At 34.5% G+C, this 20,428-nt stretch overlaps 1 protein-coding gene across 2 annotated transcripts in view; it reads right to left on the bottom strand.

Annotated features, from left to right (window-relative positions):
• The window catches only part of STIM2 (stromal interaction molecule 2), a 135,086-nt gene that overhangs the window by 21,822 nt on the left and 92,836 nt on the right, over nt 1-20,428 (bottom strand). For both annotated transcript variants that reach the window (XM_012772886.2, XM_012772887.2), the window contains exon 4: nt 3,261-3,372. In XM_012772886.2, the coding sequence (XP_012628340.1) occupies nt 3,261-3,372 (112 nt within the window). The remainder of the gene's footprint in view (nt 1-3,260; nt 3,373-20,428) is intronic.

The following is a 20,428-nucleotide window of genomic DNA, read 5'->3' as shown; positions in this document are numbered from 1 at the left end:
GTTTTCTAAGGTTACTGCTATAACTTACTATGATTTAGAAATGTATAAAGTTGAAGATATTTTATAATCATTAATTAACTCTGGCATTTTACTATCATTGCACAAAGAATAAAATTGTAACTTACTTAACATCAATAGCAGACTTTGAAAAATAGTGCTCAATTTAGATTATGTTACTTTTTTTTTCTTTAAAGGTATAAAAAAAATCTATACCTTTACATTCTAATATTTAAACTGTTTAAAATTGAGCAAAGTACACTGAAGCCGTAAGTGGGAAGCAAGAATCCTTCATAAGTTGGGGTAGGTGGGTAGAGGGATTTATGTAGTAAGAAGTATCAAACCATTGTATTTGCAATGAAGAAAGCATGTAGGGGGCCAAAAGGTACAGGAGATATAAGGAAATAAAATCACTTTGTTTTGAAAGGCAAATACAAGTAGCCAGTACTCAACTAAGATTTCTTTACAAACAAGTATGATGCTGGTAAAGATCTTATAATGCAAAGTCTAATAATAATAATATATTTAATAACAATGATAATAAAAACAACATTACTATATGCTGGGTCCTGTGCCAATGATTTTATTGATACTTAAGAAAACCATATAATGTGTATAATATCTCCATTTTATAGGTGAGGATACTTGTGTGAGGTTGAGTAATTTGGCCAAGGTTATATAACTAGTAAGAGGTAAGGCAAGGATTCAAACCCAAATATATATGATTCCAAAGACTACTCTGAACCACCACATTTTATTTGGGAAAATAATACCTCTGAGTATGGAGAAATTATAGGAATTCCAATGAGGCTTCTATAAAACTTTAGAGAGCAAAGAACTTTAACATTTTCTTTTCAAAATGCCTTCCTTCATCATTTCTTCAGGTGCCTTTCCTGTCTGCTTGGCTTACACCTTTAACATGATGCTTATCAAACTGCTTGAAGGCAAAAACCATGCCTTACCTCTTCAAAGCCTGCCATGGTACTTGACAAAAGTAGAAGCTTAAAAAATGTTTATATAATAGTTGAATGAATCCATGGATCGATGTGTGAATGAATTAATAGCAATGCTATCAATAGACCAAATTTAAGAAAGACAATGAGATGTAGTAAAAAGGAAACCATGTAACAGAATTTTATGCAAGGTGCAGCTGGAGCCCAGAAGTGGAAATGATTCCACCTGAGGAATGAGGGTGTCAGGGAAGTACACACAGGTCTGAAAGGAATGAGAAGGCATGTTTCAGGTGAAGGAAGCCTTAGTATAAGCTCTGGTAATTAAGAATTACAGACTATAGAAAATATAGTAAAAGATTTAAGATAACTGCTACAGCTAAGATAAAACAAACATAGTTTAGGCTGCACATACCAGAAGTAACAGTGTTTTAATGTCACAAAAAAAGAAACATCATAATAGATTACTGTAAGCCAACTATCTGGAATGTGTAATACATTTTCTTTTTTCAAAATGTTTTTATTTTACATTATTATGGGTACATAATATTTGTATAATAATATATTTTCTTATACATGCTTATAACCAGCTCTTACGTCTATAGATCCCCTACAAAAAAGCTCTGTAACTTACACAGTAATTGAAGTTAATTGATACTGCTCCTTAGGTTGACTCAGCTAATGTCCATCACCACATAACAGGGGCTTGAGGAAGAGTTTACCATTTTCCTTTCTCTTCCCCTAAAGTCCTCAATGGACTAATATGAAAACTAAACTTTTACATTTATAAGTTTTTCTATAGTAACATGTTCATTATTTTAAAAAATTGACCTTGACAAGTGTATGATGTTGTCTCTACAATTCTACTAGAATTTGAGGCATCTCTGACAAACTTTATTTAACCAAAGGAAAAAAGTGGCTATAACATTAACTGTCAAACATAGACCAGCCTATTTTATTTCATGTTGTTAAAAAACTTTTGTTTCAAAAATTTCATGTTGTTAAAAAACTCTCAGATTTTTAAAAAAACTTCCCAAAAGTTAACATAAGAAAAATGCTATAGCTTCTCATATCCAGGGCAACACATGTAAATCAAAAAAACCCTGATCCCATTTTAATACTCTGTCTGTTTTAACTTAGTAATCTGTTTCATTTAAAAGCAAGAACTATATTTAATTTTTTTCTTCTTTCTAGTATGGACTTGTACCATTAACATAAAAGATATTCAACAAGTACTTGTTGAATTGACTCTTATCCCCAAAATTCCATCATTCTAGTCACATGCATAATAAAATCAGAAATATTGGTCCTGATGTTCAGAATACATTTAATGGAGATCTGAAAACTTCCAACTTGATCTAAAATACAAACCACAAAGGAACAGGGACTACTTATTTAAATAGAACTTGTAAGCAAATTGATTAGTGATATGTGTATATTTCATTATGTATAACAATTAGATTGTAATAACTGATTTAAATTTTTTCGATGTAGTAAACAACCCAGGGAAAAATAAATCATACAAAAAGTCTTGTAAGGATAAAAAGTTCTGGTAGAATCACTGTAAATTTTAACATTTAAATCCTTTGAGATTAGGTTAACTAATGGAGATTTAGAAAATAAAATTAAAAAAAAACAGGTTTCAGACATCTAAGGAATAAATTGGCATGCTGGACTTTGGTATCAGATCTATTTGGGTTTAAATACTGCCTTGGGCAAAATATTTCACTTGTCTCTAATGGTTTTTTTAACCTGTAAAATGGTGATGATAATATATACCTTGTTTTAATTATAAGCCTTAAATGAGATAATATAAAGTACCTCCACATAACATATTTTAAAATGGTTGTTACCATTTATTTTTGTTTATTAAACTTCATTTTGTAAATTGAGATATAACATAGCCACTGTAATTAAATGGTTATTGTTATCATTAAAAGAATGCCAATCAAGAAAAATCTGTATATTAATCCATTCAAATAGGTATCTTCAAGAAAATGAACCAGTACCAAATGAATAACTTTTTCTTAGATCTACCAAGTATTCAAAAGTAGACCTCTAATGTTATCTGCAAATAATATACCTGACCCACCTTTGGAAATAAATTTTTTAAAGGATCTGATTATTTAGAGAAGAACAACTGATTAAAACTTGAAAATGCACACCTTTAAAATATTAAGGAATGGATATATTTATAGTATTTCCTTTGTGCCCTCAGCCACAGAAGTAACTTGTAGACTCAGCACTGAAAAATGACATCTAGTATATAATTCTCCCAGAGTAGAAAGATACATTTGGATAATAAAGACTCACCTGGGAAGTGTTGTTCCTTTGACATTATTGTCTCTAAAATTCTTCTCATATTGAGGGAGTTCAACAAATTCTATCAACCACTGAAGGGTGTCCTCAAGGGTCCAATTATGAACTGTAAAAGATAAAAGGGGAATGTATATTTTAAACACAACTGCTTTAAATATATACATATATATATACTATAATTTCAGAGGAAATAAAGATGTTAGATTGAATTTCCAATTTAATCAACAGAAGTACTAAAATGGTATCTAGCACTCTATGAGAAGCTAAAAACAATGAGACAAACCTCCTACCCACAAAGGCTTACGATCTAAAACAGAAGAGACAGATAAAAGCAATTAGGACAAATATTAGCATGATTGAGTCTAAAATAAGCATGTATACAAAGTTTGTACAGGATGAAATAATCCCTCATTTCCCTGGTTGTGGAAAACTTACCAGATACATACTTATTCGTTCTTTCATGTAGCCATCCATCCATATAATACTGTAATACTATAAACATTCTGAGTATCAGGTTCCATTATAAGCACCAGGCATATGGCAGTGAACAAGATGGATAAAGCGTCCTTGCCCTTATGGAACTTAAATTCCTTTGGGGTTGGGAGGGTACAATTTATGAAAGAAGAAAATGGAGGGAAATTTCAGATGGTGAGTAGCTATTACGAAAGGAAGGAAAGACATCAGGGTAACCATCTCTGAGGAGTTGGCATCTAAACAGAGACCTAAAAATTGCAAGGTCCCACACTGTGAAGATCTGTGAGAGAAAGATCCCAGAGGGAAAAGCTAGTGTAAAAGCCTTCAAACAGGAATGAACTAGTAGTGTTCAAGAAATAGGCAGAAAGTCAGAGAGGGGCCAGGTCATCAAAGACTTTCAAGAACTCTGCAGAGTTTTCTAATATCAATAAAAAGAAGGGGAATAAAAGAATCTGGTTTTAAATATCACTGTTTGATGTGGAGAATGGATTGTATGGGATAAGACTGGAAACAGGGAGCGATAAGAAGACCATTTCTTACATAACCATGCAGGCAAAAAAGGTATTGCCTTGGACTGTGACAATAGCAGAGAAAATGACGACAAGTGGTCAGATTTAGGATACATTCTGGGGATACTTCTAATAAGGTGTGCTGATAAAATGGATAGGAGTTGGTAGGTATAGGGAAGCCAGAAGTACAAAGGGTGGTGTCATTAACTGAGATAGGAATGGATGGGCAGGAACAGATTGGGGAAGTGAGTAGGGTCAGGTGATAGAGATCAAAAGTTCTGTTTTTAGACATGTTATGTTTGAAGTATGTATTAGACATTTAAATGTAGACAATACAGTAGCAGTGAGATATACAAGTCTGCGCTTAGGGTAAGTTGGGGATGGGATAGAGATCTTAATAGGTGGTCATCAGCATATAAATGATCTTTAGACTGAATAAGATTGACCAGAAAAGTGAAGATAGATATTAACAGATTCTAGGATACTAGACCTAAATAAATCATTAAGAAAATGATAACTAACATCTATTTTCCTGTACATTTATTTTTAGTCCTTTATATGAATTTTCATCTTTTGGCCTTTAAAAAAGAAAACTTACAAGGTCCTAACATGATTATCTCCCTTTTGAAGATGAAAAACTGAGGAGATAATGGAACCAAGACACTAAGAAGCAGGGCTGGATCTGAACTCAAATCAACCACAGAATCTGAATTTACACTACTCTGAAAGCAATAATACTAAATAACAATGAAGATATAAAAAGCAGTTAAACACTCAAATCAAATCAGTAGTATCTACTTCTATGAAGGATAATGATGAGTTTATCCAAAGGAAAAGATGCAAGTGTGCTTGAAAAATGAGGAGTTTTATATTGTTTGCATTTAATTTTAGGGTTTAGGAAAACAAAAGTGCTTACAGACCACAGAAGAGGTCAAAAGGCAGTGAAGAAAACAAGAGAGCAATAAAAGAAGATCTGGGAATCCATCTGCGTATAAATAAATCTGAAAAAGATCTAATAAACTACATAAAATTGTGAATTCATATTTGAAAGCAAAGCTTGGATTTCATAATCTGCCTTTTTATTACGTGCTTTTGGAGAAAAAGCTTAAATAAATCACAAACAAAAAGTTCAATTAAAAACTTTATTTGGTAATTGATAATTTTATATTGACACAAAGCTCTATTTTTAATGCTCTCTCCTTCGTGTGTTCATGCCATAAGCCTGGACATGGGCCTGAGGCTGCTGTATCCATTTAGCCAAATAACTTAGGATATCAGCCAAAGGTTCAGGCCCTGGGTGCTTTCCACTGAATTTAACACAGTCAAAGTAGCTTTTTTACTCTTAACTTTCTTCCTATTCAAGATGAAATGCATTGAGAATTGCCCTGTCTTGACTGCCAAAAAACCTCAGTGCAGCTGCACCTCTCACACCCACACAAAAACCTCAGTCAAGAAAACAAGATAAGATTCTCTCTGTCATTTCTGACTGTTCAGCAGTAAAAGTCCCTGATCTAAATACTCCAGCACATCAAAATATCCCCTTCCAATAAGCCAGTACAGAAAGGAAGAAAAATCAAATAAAAAAGAACATGTAATTAAAATGCCCAAATCCTACCATTACTCTACCTAGTAAATAGCAAATGGTTTCCCTGACAATAAATCTTTAAAACAACAAAATTCTAATATAAAACAATTTATCTGGGGAGGAGGTTCACTTCCCCTTTTGCTGTGGTTTCTTTGGTGATGCCTAGTAAATGCACTCACTTCTCTTCTCATGACCAGAAGTTGCATTTTATATTAGCTTTCTCTGCTCCAAATTCTCTTCTTTTCTTTCAATTTTAGAACATTTCATGCCCTGTCTTTCCTCAGGGCCTTTGTACATGCTGTTTCCTCTGTATGAGACCCTTTTATCCAGCCCTCTGCCTCTTTGTTGCCTATTCATTAAACTTTCTTATCTCAGCTAAAACTTTAATTCCTCAGGTGAGCCTTTACAAACATTGCTATATGATCATATATCCCTCTCTACTCTTTATGTATAGCATTTACTAATTATTTGTATGATTACTCCTTCAACATCTTCTTATTCCAGTAAGTATACATTTCTTGCTCACCACTTGGTACCCAGGGGCTCAATAAATTATTTGTTGGATGCTCTTGAATAAAGTAGAACATGTTTAATTGATAAGTATGATGAAAATCTATTTTTACATTTTAGTGAGAAGATCCAAATAAACAGAAATAGGTATTTGTCCATATAAAAAAATTCTTGATGGTAAAAGAGTTATTCATTTAAGAATTACCGGTTCCTTACAACTTGCCTGTCATTGGTCTTTCACACATGGCTGTTGCTAAATAGCACTTCCACCAGAGAGCAGGCAGAGGACATGATATTCCTTTAAAAAAAATATTTCCCAATCTGCAAACTACAGGAATGCCAATTTCTCATTGTTAACTTGTATTATTTCTGCTCAAAATTGTGGCCAATGCTACAGGTTACCATCACAGAGTGACTTTTGGCAATTTATTCCAAGGCCAATAGAAAGAATCCTGGAATGCAAAGAGACCTGATACTAGTTCCAGCTGTGCTGCTGATTCACAGTGACATCATAGCTAGGTTATTTAACTGTGGCTCAGATTCTCTTTGTAAATTGATATATCATAGTTGTACACATTAATATTTTGGGGGTACATATGATATTCTGATACATGTATATAATGTGTAATGATCAAATCAGGGTAATTGAGATATCCATCACCTCAAACATTTATCTTTTCTTTCTGTTGGGACCATTATTTTTCTTTTTCAGAAGACCAAAATTCTTCTTTTCCAGCTATTTTGAAATACACAATAAATTATTAACTACAATTTCCCTACTCTACTATCAAAATACTAGAATTTATTCCTTCTAACTGTATTTTTGTACCTATTAACCAACTTCTCTTCATTGCTCCCAATTTGTTCCCAGCCCCTGGTCATCCCCATTCCACTCTAACTCCAACAGACCTACTATTTTGTCTCCCATGTATGAGGGAGACTGTGTGATATTTGTCTTTCTATGCCTGGCTCTTATTTCACTTAACATAATGACCTCCTATTCTGTTCACGTTGCTGCAAATGTCAGGATTTCATTCTTTTTATGGCTGAATAATATTCCACGTGTATATGTTCTACATTTTCTTTATCCATTCATCTGCTGGTGGATACTTAGGTTGATTCCATATCTTGGCTATTAGGTATCGTGCTGCAATAAACATGGGAGTGCAGACATCTCTTCAGTATACTGATTTCCTTTCTTTTGGAAATATACCTAGCAGTGGGATTGCTGGATCATACAGTAGTCCTATCTTTACTTTTCTGAGGAACCTCCATTCTGTTTTCCATAATGATTACTTTACATTCCCACCAAAGAACATTCCCCTTTCTCTGCTTCCATGCCAACATTTGTTATTTTTTTTTCTTTTTGATAATAGCCATTTTAACTAGGGTGAGATAATATCTCATTGTGATTTTGATTTGCATTTCCCTGATGATAAGTGATGATAAACATTTTTTCATATACCTGTTGGTCATCTATGTCCCTTCTTCTGAGAAAAATCTATTCAGGTTTTTTGCCTATTATTAAATCAGATTATTTGTTTTCTTGCTATTGAGTTTTTGAACTTTCTTATATATTCTGGCTATAAATCCCTGTCAGATTGATATTTTGCAAATATTCAACAAACTGAAGAGACAACCTACAGTATGAGAGGAAATATTTGCAGTGCAGAAGCTTTTTAGCTTGATACAATCCCCATTCATCTATTTTTGCTTTGGTTGCCTATGCTTTTAAGGTCTTACTCAAAAAATCTTTACCTAGACTAATATCCTGAGGCATTTCCCCAATGTCTTCTTCTAATAGTTTCATAGTTTCAGGTCTTAAAATCTTCAATCCATTTTGAGTTGATTTTTGTGTATGTTGAAATGTAGGGATCTAGTTTTATTCTTCTGCATATGGATACCCAGTTTCCACTGCACCATTTATTAAAGAGACTGCCCTTTCCCCAGTGTATGTTCTTGGCACTTTTGTAGAAAATTATTTGGCTGTAAGTGTGTGAGTAGATTTACTTCTGGATTCTCTATTCTATTCCATTGGTCTAGTGTCTGTTTTGAGGCCGTTTCCATGCTATTTTTGTTGTTATAGTTTTGCAGCATAAGTTAAAATCAGGTAGTGTAAGGCATCTAGCTTTGTTCTTTTTTCTGAGGATTGCTTTAGCTAGTCAGGGTCTTTTGTGGCTCCATATGAATTTTAGGACAGTTTTTTTCTATTTCTGTGAAGAATATCATTGGTATTTTGATAGGGTAGCTACTGAATCTGTAGATCACTTTGAGTAGTATAGAAATTTTAACAATATTAATTCTTCCAATCCATGAGCATAAGATATCTTTCCATTTTTGTGTGTGTCCTCTTCAATTTCTTTCATTAGCATTTTAAAGTTTTCTTTATAGAGGTCTTTCACTTCTTTGGTTAAATTTATTCCTAGGTATTTTGTTTGTTTTTGTAGTTATTTTAAATGAGATTGCCATCTTGATTTCTTTTTCAGATTGACTGCTGTCAGCGTACAGAAACACCACTGATTTTTGTATGTGGACTTTGTATCTGCAACTTTACTAAATTCATTTACCCATTCTAAGAGTTTTTTGGCCAAGTCTTTAGGTTTTTCTAAATATAAGATCATGTCATCTGAAAATAAGCATAATTTGACTACTTCCTTTCCTATTTGAATGTCTTTTCTTTCTTTCTCTTGCCTAACTGCCCTGGATAGGATTTCCAGTATTATGTTGAATAACAGTGTTAAGGCATCCTTGTCTTGTTTCAGATCTTAGTGGAAAGGCTTTCAGTTTTTTCCCCATCAGTATGATATCAGCTGTGGTTTTGGAACATATAGCCTTTATTTGTTGAGATATGTTCCTTCTATAACCCAATTTGTTGAGAGTTTTTATCATGAAGGGATGTGGAATTTTATCAAACACTTTTTCAGCACCTATTGAAATGAACATATAGTTTTTGTCATTGATTCTGTTGATATATCACACTTAGTGATTTCTATATGTTAAACCATTCTTGAATCTTAACACATAAAATAATAAAATTGAGCTAGATCATTGTTAAAATGCATTTAAATTCTGTTTCATTGTTTCCATTATAACAAACAAGAGTTGGTGTTTAAAACACTGCTAATGAAACTGTTAGACTGGAACACTAAATTATAGAAAACTGAAAGGGAAAAGTGACTTTAAGAATTTTCAAGCCAGGCATGGTGGCTCACGCCTGTAATCCTAGCACTCTGGGAGGCTGAGGCGGGTGGATTGCTTGAGGTCAGGAGTTCGAAACCAGCCTGAGCAAGAGCGAGACCCCGTCTCTATTATAAATAGAAAGAAATTAATTGGCTTTTAAATTAAAAAAAAAAAAAAAAAAGAATTTTCAGGACAGCCATAAAAACTGCTAACATTGTATAAATATTTACTAAATACCAGGAGATTTGCAAACGTTATTTCAAATAACCACTGCAACAACACTTTGAAGTAGGTACTTTTATCATCATATTCAACCTAAAGGTTATGAAAGTGAAGTTCATAATTAGGTATACCACATTAGTAAATGGTCAAACCAAGGTTTTAGGCTAGAGTCGTCAACCACTGTGCAATAACATTACCTCTTTAAAGAAGCTACATGGTCCTGATAATCAGATGAGACACCACAAGCAGGCAGTTTATAGTCCACTCATACTTACAACCATGTTTGCAGCTTTCTGAATATACCGTATTCCCCCAAGCTCCATGCCATTCCTTCTTTGCCAGGCTTCCTCTCCCTTAGCCTTTCCTCCATGAAGTTTTCCCTAGTGACTATTTCCAGATTATAGCTGCTCTTCTTTGTGCTCCCTGATCACCTGTACATGTTCTGCCACGGGATTCATCATATACTGTCATGAGATTACATATGCCCATCTTGCCCTCTGGGTGATGAGTTCCTAGAGAGCAGGAACTTGCTCTTTTACCCAACACAGTGATTATTAACACTCCTTGGGGCTTTACATTTTATTATACACTGTCACATACATTCTCATTTAAAGCTCCATAACCACCGTTGATAGATATTTGTTATCGCTACATTCTATACAAAAAAACCTTGGCCAACAGAGGCCAAGTTTGAAATGTGAAACACATTTTCTCTTCAAAAGAAACTGTTCAGACATAGAGTACTAATAACAGTACGAAAGTTAAATATTACACATGAGCAATCTGCCACAGTCCACATTAATGGACTCAGGATTCTCCTAGAGACATCAACTATACATCAATAGAGTTATGTCAGTTCTTCCTCATAGAGGTGTCTCCCACAACTTGGAAGAGGGGCTCCAACAGGCTGAAAAACAAGACATCAAAATGCCAGGGGATTCAGAACTGGAGCATGGCTCTAGAACAAAGCGGGTGGTGAGGATAGAAGAGAGGGGACAGTATGGTATGTGTACCCAAAACTCATCAGGAGACAAGAGGGTGTATGAATGTAGAATGGTGGGAGAAAGAGACACATTTGTGGATTTTTATAGGAACAGAGGCAAGATAAGGATTCTACTTTTCATTGTTCTCCCACATCCCTTGCTGCTATAAACAGGGTGCTTTCTATAATAGAGGATGAATGACTCTACTCCAAAACAAGTTGCTCTCTCCTCCCCCTGCCTACTTGCTGCTGTCAGTCCCACTACAATATAACTATTTTGGACCAACGCTTGAAAGACATGAAAACTGTACCTAAGAAGAGAAAGCTTTTGGACTGCAGCAGGGTACTAGTAATGGGAAGAATATAGACATACGGAGGGCTAGAATAGCCATCATCAGAGAAGCAAGGAAACTGGCATTCCTGTGGCCACCCAACTGAAGCAGCCTTCTAAAAAAGATACATGAGTCATTCCTAGGTACATCCTTAGTTGTACAATGTTATAAGTAGATGAAGCACTTTGGCTGAAAGTGATCTTTCCCTCTGTGAATTTCTATAGTACTTACTATTTCTATCAAATGGCACATCACATAAGCTATCTTGCTTTGTAACTATTTGGTTACATCTTATGTTCCTACTATATTGTAAGCTTCCATAAGACAATGACTATTGAAAAAGTTGCCACATAAGTATTAGCTGAATGTGTAACTGGCTTTTTTCTTCCTTAAAGAAAAGGATCTGTTTTGTTTTGTTTTTAACTGTCTACTTGCTATCCCACAGTTGTGGTAAAGACAAACAATATTGTTTCCATGCTATCTCATTTCAAAGCAGCACTGGAAAATCCTTGGCTCCAGAACAGGATCACAGAAATCTGTAACACAATGGAGGCACCAATTTAGAGCTGCGTGGTTTATAGTAGCATGAGGAGAAAATTTGTGTTCCCTGCCTTAAGCAAACCTGATATAAAGAAATCATTATAAAGGATAACCTTTAAAAGATTAAAATATGAGTATTTACTTGTTCATCTATAAAAGGCAATCTGATAAAACCAATGCACCCAGTGCATGTAGCCATATACTTGTATTAAGTTGCAGGCCTAAAAATACAAAACAGCTTAATAAAGTACTGCCATATAAACTGTCATCTGGTATATTTACAATAAGTACATGCTATCCTAAAAAATCTTTAAAGATGATTTGTGAAATCACCTAAATACTATGGGTAATAACTAATTTATAATTATAAAGCATTCTGTGCATCTTTATATGCATATTAATAAATAGTAGTAGCTAACATTTTGTGAGCACTTGGCAATTTCCAGTAACTATACGAAATGCTTTATGTGAATTATCTCACGAAATTCTCTCAATAATCCTACGAAGTAGGTATTGGAATATTATAATCCTTGGTATACAGATCAGGAAGCTGAAGCTCCAAGAGTTTAGTAACTTGTCCAAATTCACATACCAAATTCAGTAGTAGAAACAGGATTCAGTACATCTGCTGACTTAAAAGCCTCTTGGCCGGGCGTGGTGGCTCACACCTGTAATCCTAGCACTTTGGGAGGCCGAGGCGGGCGGACTGCTCAAGGTCAGGAGTTCAAAACCAGCCTGAGCGAGACCCCGTCTCTACCAAAAATAGAAATAAATTAATTGACCAACTAAAAATATATATACAAAAAATTAGCCGGGCATGGTGGCGCATGCCTGTAGTCCCAGCTACTCGGGAGGCTGAGGCAGAAGGATCGCTGAGCCCCGGAGATTGAGGTTGCTGTGAGCTAGGCTGACGCCATGGCACTCACTCTAGCCTGGGCAACAAAGTGAGACTCTGTCTCAAAAAAAAAAAAAAAAAAAAAAAAAAGCCTCTTAACCACCATGCTCCTCCCCCTCCTCCTCTCCTACATTCTGAGAAAACCTCGAAATACAGCCAAATCACCATCAGCTATGGCCGACTTTGGATATAACAGACATACACATTACATTCATCTTGCTTTTCAGTTTTTAATTACTCTCCTGCTACTTTTTAAAATGCTATATACTAAATTCATGATTTCAAAACCATTTGTAATGTCTTTCAAGAAAGCAACTGACATAACAATTTCTTTTGGCAAACTGAAGTATTTCAGAGAAATCAATTTCTACTATCCTGAGATAGAGCAGTAGAGTTAAATACAGCACAATTAAATACATACTCACTGCCTTTTATTAAAGCATAAAAATATCTTTGTAAGTACCAAAAGGTTTGGGAAGGGAGACAGAGGGAAGAAAAAAAGAATAAATACTACTAATAAAAATAACTATATTCAAAGTTGCCCATATGAAATGTTTATGGAAAGAAGTTCTACATTTTGAAACTTTTCTGATGTAACAGCTAAAAACTTATTAACAGTTTGAAAATGTTTGAATTATTAGCATGTTTATATAAAATACTGTATTCTAACACAACATAAGTATACACTAGTATTCACCATTTTAAATTCAATTTCAACTGAGAATTTCAAGTTTAAAAGGCTCAAAAGTTATTTTTAGAATGATAGACATAATTTATCATACAAAAACTCAATTAATCAAAGGTACAATAGAGTAGGGCTTTGATAATTAAAAGAAATTTTAACTAATATAAGCATGAAAGAAAATAACTTTTTAAATCTAAAAGCTGAAGAAGTTTAAGGCCTTCCACATTTCATCTTAACTCAGTGGTTTTAGAGACGTTCTGGTGTCACTTCTGAGTGAGACTAGATGCTCAGCTGCTCAGCACGGTCAAGACAGGCTTATCTTTAGAACAGCCAGAACATGAGCTCCCCGTACGTACGGTGGTCAACAGGGCATGTCTTTGTAGCATGGACTAAATTCCTGCAGCATTCTATATTTGGATACCTAAAGCCACACCCTGAACTTGGGGAGTTCAGACATTAGTAGCTATACCAAAGAGAAATATTAATACAGACTTTCACTCATCAGCTCCTTACCTTCTATCATGCAAGAATTACACGTAATTTTTAGAGATACCACGTAAATGCTGGTAAATGTCAAAACATTCAGAATTTTAAAATTACCAGGGTGTTTTTGTTCCCAACAGTGGTACAAGGGACCCTAAGAGAGGGCTTTATTACCTTTTCTAGTATCAACTGTAATCTTATTATCAAGGAAACTAAGTGTATTAGCAACACCTACTCCCACGAAGATGGTGAGAGAGAATAAAGATATATCTAAATAGAAACTGGAGAAACAATGAGTCCTAGAATGTTGTGAAGAATTTAGTTGACAAAATGTACATGGAAGTGACTCCTATGAATGTGCTTTGCAAATGAAAATTACTCCTGTAATATAAATAACAAGCATAGAACCAGAATTGTTAATTAAGGAAATTAAAGGAATGTACTCTTTAAAAATGATTCAACAAAACTAGCAGACTCAATGGCCTTAGGGAGCTAAATGTTTAATCGAGTATTCCTAAACATCTCATTACAGTGTCACTGAAGATGACACCTTAGAGACACAGTGGCTAAATCTCTGGTTATTCTTTCTTCCATTTTATACTCATCTTTCCTCCTTTTTTAAAAACACTGATCTGAGAATAAATAAGAGTATTTCACATCAAATGAAGTTAAGTTCTTTAAGAGCAAACAATGTTTCTTATTTATTTGTATATTTCCAACATGTTATATAATGCCAAAAATATAGCAGACACTAAACAAATGTGGAACAGAGGTACACAGTAGGAACTCTATTAATATTTGTTGGATGAGTGAATGGATGACAAAATGATTCTGTTAACCAGGCTGTCAGGAAAACATCACCTTCATTGATTCTTTTCAGTGGCATTTCTAGATAAAGCAAGAAACTTTTCAAACGTGTGACTAAGCTTCATAAAATGAAGAGGAACCTATTTTCCAAAAGAATACATTTAAAAACAGCAAAGAAATTCTACTTCTGAACTACAGCTTTACAAATGCTTGCTTTAATTTTCTGCTATTAACATTTTTTCCTCTTAGAATTTGAAAGTTTCTTCAAAAGATTCTCTGTACAGGCAACTTGGAATTCCTTCAATCAGCAAATATTTACTAAGTGCACAGTAATTACTACTGGGCAATGGATAAAATAAATAAAACATCAGAGTCGAGGAATTATTACCAAGCCTGGCAGAAAGCATGATGTAATAAAACGCATTTTACTTTATTTTTAACTTTTACAGGGAGTTCAACAAAAATTAACACAAAAGCCCAGTTAATAAAGACTTTCTTTCTAAAGGGCATTAAATTAAAAGCATTAAGGGCATTAAATTAAAATTAAATAAAAATTCAGCTTTCACAGCTAGTTGTCACACAAGAGACATTACAGTCAAAATGTGTAAATTCTCGATTCTTCAAGAATAGAAAAATTCACCAATTCCAATGGCAGAAATATTTTCAAGGTAATTTTACTCAGAAAATTTCTTTTTGATCTCCAACTACACATGATTTTTCTTAGCGTAGTTAGCATTTAAAAAATTCTAACAATTTATCCGAGTGCAGTGGCTCATGCCTGTAGTCTAGCTACTAGAGAGGCTGAGACGATGGATTGCTTCAGCCCAGGAGTTCAAAACCAGCCTGGATAATATAGGGAGACTCTTGTCTTAAAAAAAAAAAAAAAAAAAAAAAAAAAACTAATAATTCACAAATATTATTAGCCACATTTCCTGGTATATAGCACTTTCCAACTTAGACATATCTTGGAAAATACAGTAGTGATTTAACTAATATTATTAATGGCACACAACTTTTAGGAAAAGTCTGCTTAATTGTGACAATGGTTAAAGCATTAAATAATAGGCTCCCCATTCACAGGGGCCTTTGCCAATAGCTAGAAAGTTACACAAGAGAGCAAAATGTGAATGATGTGCTTCAGTGATAAAAATAAATTCGTGAATATTGACTCTTTTGCACAAAGTCACTGGTTAGTGTTTACTCAGATTTCTCTCCAAAGTTTTTTCCAGCTCTCAAATTCATTTCACAATCTTTCAGTTGCCCCCCAGAAGTAGCCAGATCCCATATGGAGCTGAAGAGACAGGCTAATGGTAGCCAGTGTCTACATAATGCGGACACTAGGGTGGCAGCCCTGTGAAGGCACAGGCCCATAGAAGGCAGGCTCCTGAACAAAAGAGCAGGCCAGTGCAGTCTGGAGACTGGTAATATACCGGGGGACTGAGCAAGTAAGTAAATATATTGAAGGTAACACAGCCAGGTTTTTGATTGTCAGTGCAGATAGGGAAAGAGGTTAAGTAGAATTAACTCAGAAGTGTTGGACTGAAACTAGAAAAACCAGGTATATCAGTGTGAATTCAAGATTTTAATATAGAAAGAAATAAATATAAGGAGCGTGTGTGCTTCTTAATTCTGATCACTGGAGGTGTGAGAACAACATCTCAGTAGCAATGAACATACCCCCAGTGCCCAAATCTTGGTTTCTGCATACTACTTCAGCTAAAAGTAATCAGGACTCTTTGGAGAAATGGTTGTTTCCAGGTGTGAGGCTGAGAAATAATACAATGAGCCCACAACATCTTTCTGTGCCAAAAAGTAAGGAAGGGCTCAAAAAATGATGGCGATATAGAAAAGGATATAAAAGCCAGTTTGAAAGGTCTTCCACTATCCAAATTTGGATAACAATGATGGTAACAAATTAAAGCACACTGAATAAAATAGCAATCCAGGAGTCCATTCTGACAGTGATATAAATGAATAAATGCAGAGATCAATATTCAGAACAGTCATAAGATTTTGAGACTCAATACTTCTCTAATTTCTAATTTCAAAATATGTCTTTGTTATCTCCCACCATTTTCACACGACAAGATGTTAATAATACATTCTTTTTAAATCTCTTTGTTACAGCAGAATACCAACTAATAAATAAAAGGAGTGAAGGAATTGGAAACGTTACCATTTGGTAACCATCAGAGTAATAATTAATCCAAGTAAGAAGCACTCATAGATGTTAACATCAATGGGTAAAAGTGAAATGAGGAATGTGATTTTACATAATCTCTAAGTATCTCCCCACAAAAAAATACTTATTAATCACAAAGGGGGAAAAAAGTAACTGTACAGTGACAAAAATATAGTAAACATTATTTTCATCAACTGACCAAAGTAACACCACCTGTAACAGGACAAATTGACACCAGATGCCATCAAAAAGCATATAATGAGGCCGGGCGCGGTGGCTCACGCCTGTAATCCTAGCACTCTGGGAGGCCGAGGCGGGCGGATTGCTCGAGGTTGGGAGTTCGAAACCATCCTGAGCGAGACCCCGTCTCTACTAAAAATGGAAAGAAATTAATTGACCAACTAAAAATATATATACAAAAAAAAAAACTAGCCGGGCATGGTGGCACATGCCTGTAGTCCCAGCTACTTGGGAGGCTGAGGCAGGAGGATTGCTTGAGCCCAGGAGTTTGAGGTTGCTGTGAGCTAGGCTGACGCCACGGCACTCACTCTAGCCTGGGCAACAAAAGTGAGACTCTGTCTCAAAAAAAAAAAAAAAAAAAAAAAAGCATATAATGAAAGGAATCATTTCTGTGATGGTCCAGACCAAAACACATAACTTCAGTCTAATCATGTAAAAATATCAACCCTTAATTTAGACATATTCTACAAAATGACATTTTTGAAGATTATTGCCCAAAGTCAGGGAAATCCAGGAAATAGTAAGAAATTATTCCAGATTAAAGAAGACTACAGAGACGGGACAACTGGGTGAAATACATAGTCCTGCATGATTTGGCCATAAAAGGCCATTATTAAGACAAATAGCAAAATTGGAATGCGAGGAGAGGGCCTCTCGACAAAGTGTATATGGGAGTTCTTTGTTCTGGTCCTGTAACTTTTCTCTAAATTTGAAATCATTTTCAATGAAGAAATTAAAATTTAAAAAAGAAAATTGTCAATTCTTCTTCATTATTATAGGTAGAGAATTCTATTATTAATTGCTAAATTCTCTATTACTTTGTAGCTTCAGACTTTCTTCAAGAAACTGTGGTAATCTGTTAATAATACAAGAGCAAACATTAGGCCCTTTATTGGCCATCAAGTACTGTCCTACGCTCTATATACTCATTAACTCATTTAATCCTCAACCCAGCTCTCTAAGGTGGGTACTACTAATAGCTGCATTTTACAAATGGGGAAAGTTAGAGAGATCAAGTTATTCGCCCAAGGACACAATCTAGTTATAGAGATTCGAATACAGGCAGTCAAGCACCATGCTATTACTCACTTTGGGATATTGACTATTGGGGAAGGGACAGCTGAACCTTGGGGTTCCTCTATGCATCAGTATTTAAAAGATAAGAGGCCTCAAAACCCATTATAAGTTTATATCTTGCTCAGAACCCATAATAAGTTTAATTTAGTAACAAATTGAAAAGACTTACAATCCCAAAACGACAATATTGAAAAGCTTCTAGGATGGATTTAAGATGTTTATCTAGCAAAAAACTAATAAACCACTATAAAAATATTTATGATACCTTCTAAACACTAGACTTTAAAGGACAACATTCTTTTCTTGACTTTGTTTATATGGGAATAATCTGAAATTTTAGTAGTCTTTTTACAAACATGGTGATTACATTAGTTTAAATTACTAAAACATTTAAGCTTTACTATTTCTCAACTTTTATGGGCTAGAGTTGAAAACAATCTTCTCTCAACCTGATTAGATTACTTCAGATTACTTTGCTTTTTCTAATTGTCTATTCAATAATTCCCAGTTCTATTCCTTTGTATTTCTTTGTTCTCTTACAACTGATTTATTTCCAAGATCCAGAAGTACTCCCTGGTTTTAACTCTTCAGGTTTGTTTGTTTGTTTTTCCAGGACCCCAGCTATGCCAATGAAAAAGAAAGTAATTTTGCTTATTCTGGTAAAGCAGTGCTGGAGACAAACCAAAAAGTTATGAAATAATTAAATTCAGAGTCCTTCTTAAACTATACATTGCCCTTTCTTACACTGGATATTTATCTAGAAAGTAATGATTATTTGTTTTAATGGAAGTGTTGACAAATGAAAAATGATAAAAATGATCTCCAAATCCTGCCTAATTTACTTGCAAAATAAACAAATTCTTATATTCTAGAAGACAAATACAAAACCAATTGGCAGTTTATACATGCCTTTATTCTACACAAATGCTACTAATATAAATATTGTGCCAATTTGTTATTTTAGAGAATTCTGATCCTTGCCTCCTATTAATGTAAGGAAAAATGAAATAACATCAAATTAATTTTTAAAAAAATACTATCCAAATCTTTCATTAGTAAATACAGAAAATGAAGACAGCACTGTAAACTATGAAACTACCATTTCTTGTAGTAGCTGAAGTCAAATAAAAGCATTCTTTTTCCTAGATTTAATAACAAGATATTATCTGTAACTACTTACTCTTTGTAATTCCACAAAGGCATACCCTCTGAGATAATTCTCTGGATGACTTTATAAGCTTTAATTATACTCATTGGCTCTCTAATTTTATAGTTGTTCCTTTTCCCTCTTGAAAAGACCTCATCACTGGGAGGCCGAGGCGGGCGGATTATTCGAGGTCAGGAATTCAAAACCAGCCTGAGCAAGAGAGAGACCCCGTCTCTACTATAAATAGAAAGAAATTAATTGGCCAACTAATATATAGAAAAAATTAGCCGGCCATGGTGGCGCATGCCTGTAGTCCCAGGTACTCAGGAGGCAGGGGCAGGAGGATTGCTTGAGCCCAGGACTTTGAGGTTGCTGTGAGCTAGGCTGACGCCACGGCACTCACTCTAGCCTGGGCAACAAAGTGAGACTCTGTCTCAAAAAAAAAAAAAGAAGAAGAGAAGAAAAAAAGAAAAGACCTCATCTGGCAAAAAAAATTCACCAGTAACCTAAACAAGAGCTCTAGTGCATGAGACATAGCATTGCATGAAGCATGAAGACATAGCATTGCAAAAACCTTCCACATTCTTAAGCTTTATAGTAAATTATAACAGTAATTGGTATTCTTGGATATTACTAAAGCACTGGGTGATGGGCACACTTACAGCTCTCACTCAAGCAATAAAAAAGTAAAACATGTAACCAAAAACATTTGTATCCCCTTAATGCCCTTAATATTTTGAAATAAAAATAAATAAATATAAATACATACATACATACTATTCGCCTTTTGGGGGTATTTAGGGCATATGTCAAGAATCATTAATTACCTGAATTTACAAGTATTTGGAAAGCATCTGATTCTGAAGATTTCCAAACTCAACATGGATAGTGTTTAGTTTTGCCACTGGAAATGCACTTTTATTCTCCTCCAATGATGCTTTTAAAATACTTACCTTTCATCTTTAACAGTATAGACATGTTTGGTGATCCTAGATAAACTCAGTCAGGGTTTCACTTTGTCAAAGGAAAAAGTGCCAGTTGTTGTGAAAAATCTGTTAACAGCCAGGAAGATTTTGAAAGTCTCCAGTGGTGAGACCTGTATTAGCTCATTTCATTAAAATAACCAAAATAGGATTTAATAAAGTATCTCTACTTGGGAAATGATACACTCAATTATCATAAAATCCAGAGTGGGACCAAAATAGGCCTTTGAGAAAATCCACTTATACTCCAAAAGTTCTGAACTGCAAGTGTTAGAAACTTATCAGATTGTTCTGAAAGAGTAGCTATATTTTATATCACGTGATCATGC

The sequence above is a fragment of the Microcebus murinus genome, chromosome 3, assembly GCF_040939455.1.
Source record: "Microcebus murinus isolate Inina chromosome 3, M.murinus_Inina_mat1.0, whole genome shotgun sequence".
In the NCBI taxonomy this organism is placed as follows: domain Eukaryota; kingdom Metazoa; phylum Chordata; class Mammalia; order Primates; family Cheirogaleidae; genus Microcebus; species Microcebus murinus.
The sequence above is the reverse complement of the archived record's forward strand: the minus strand, read 5'-3'. Positions and strand labels throughout refer to the sequence as shown.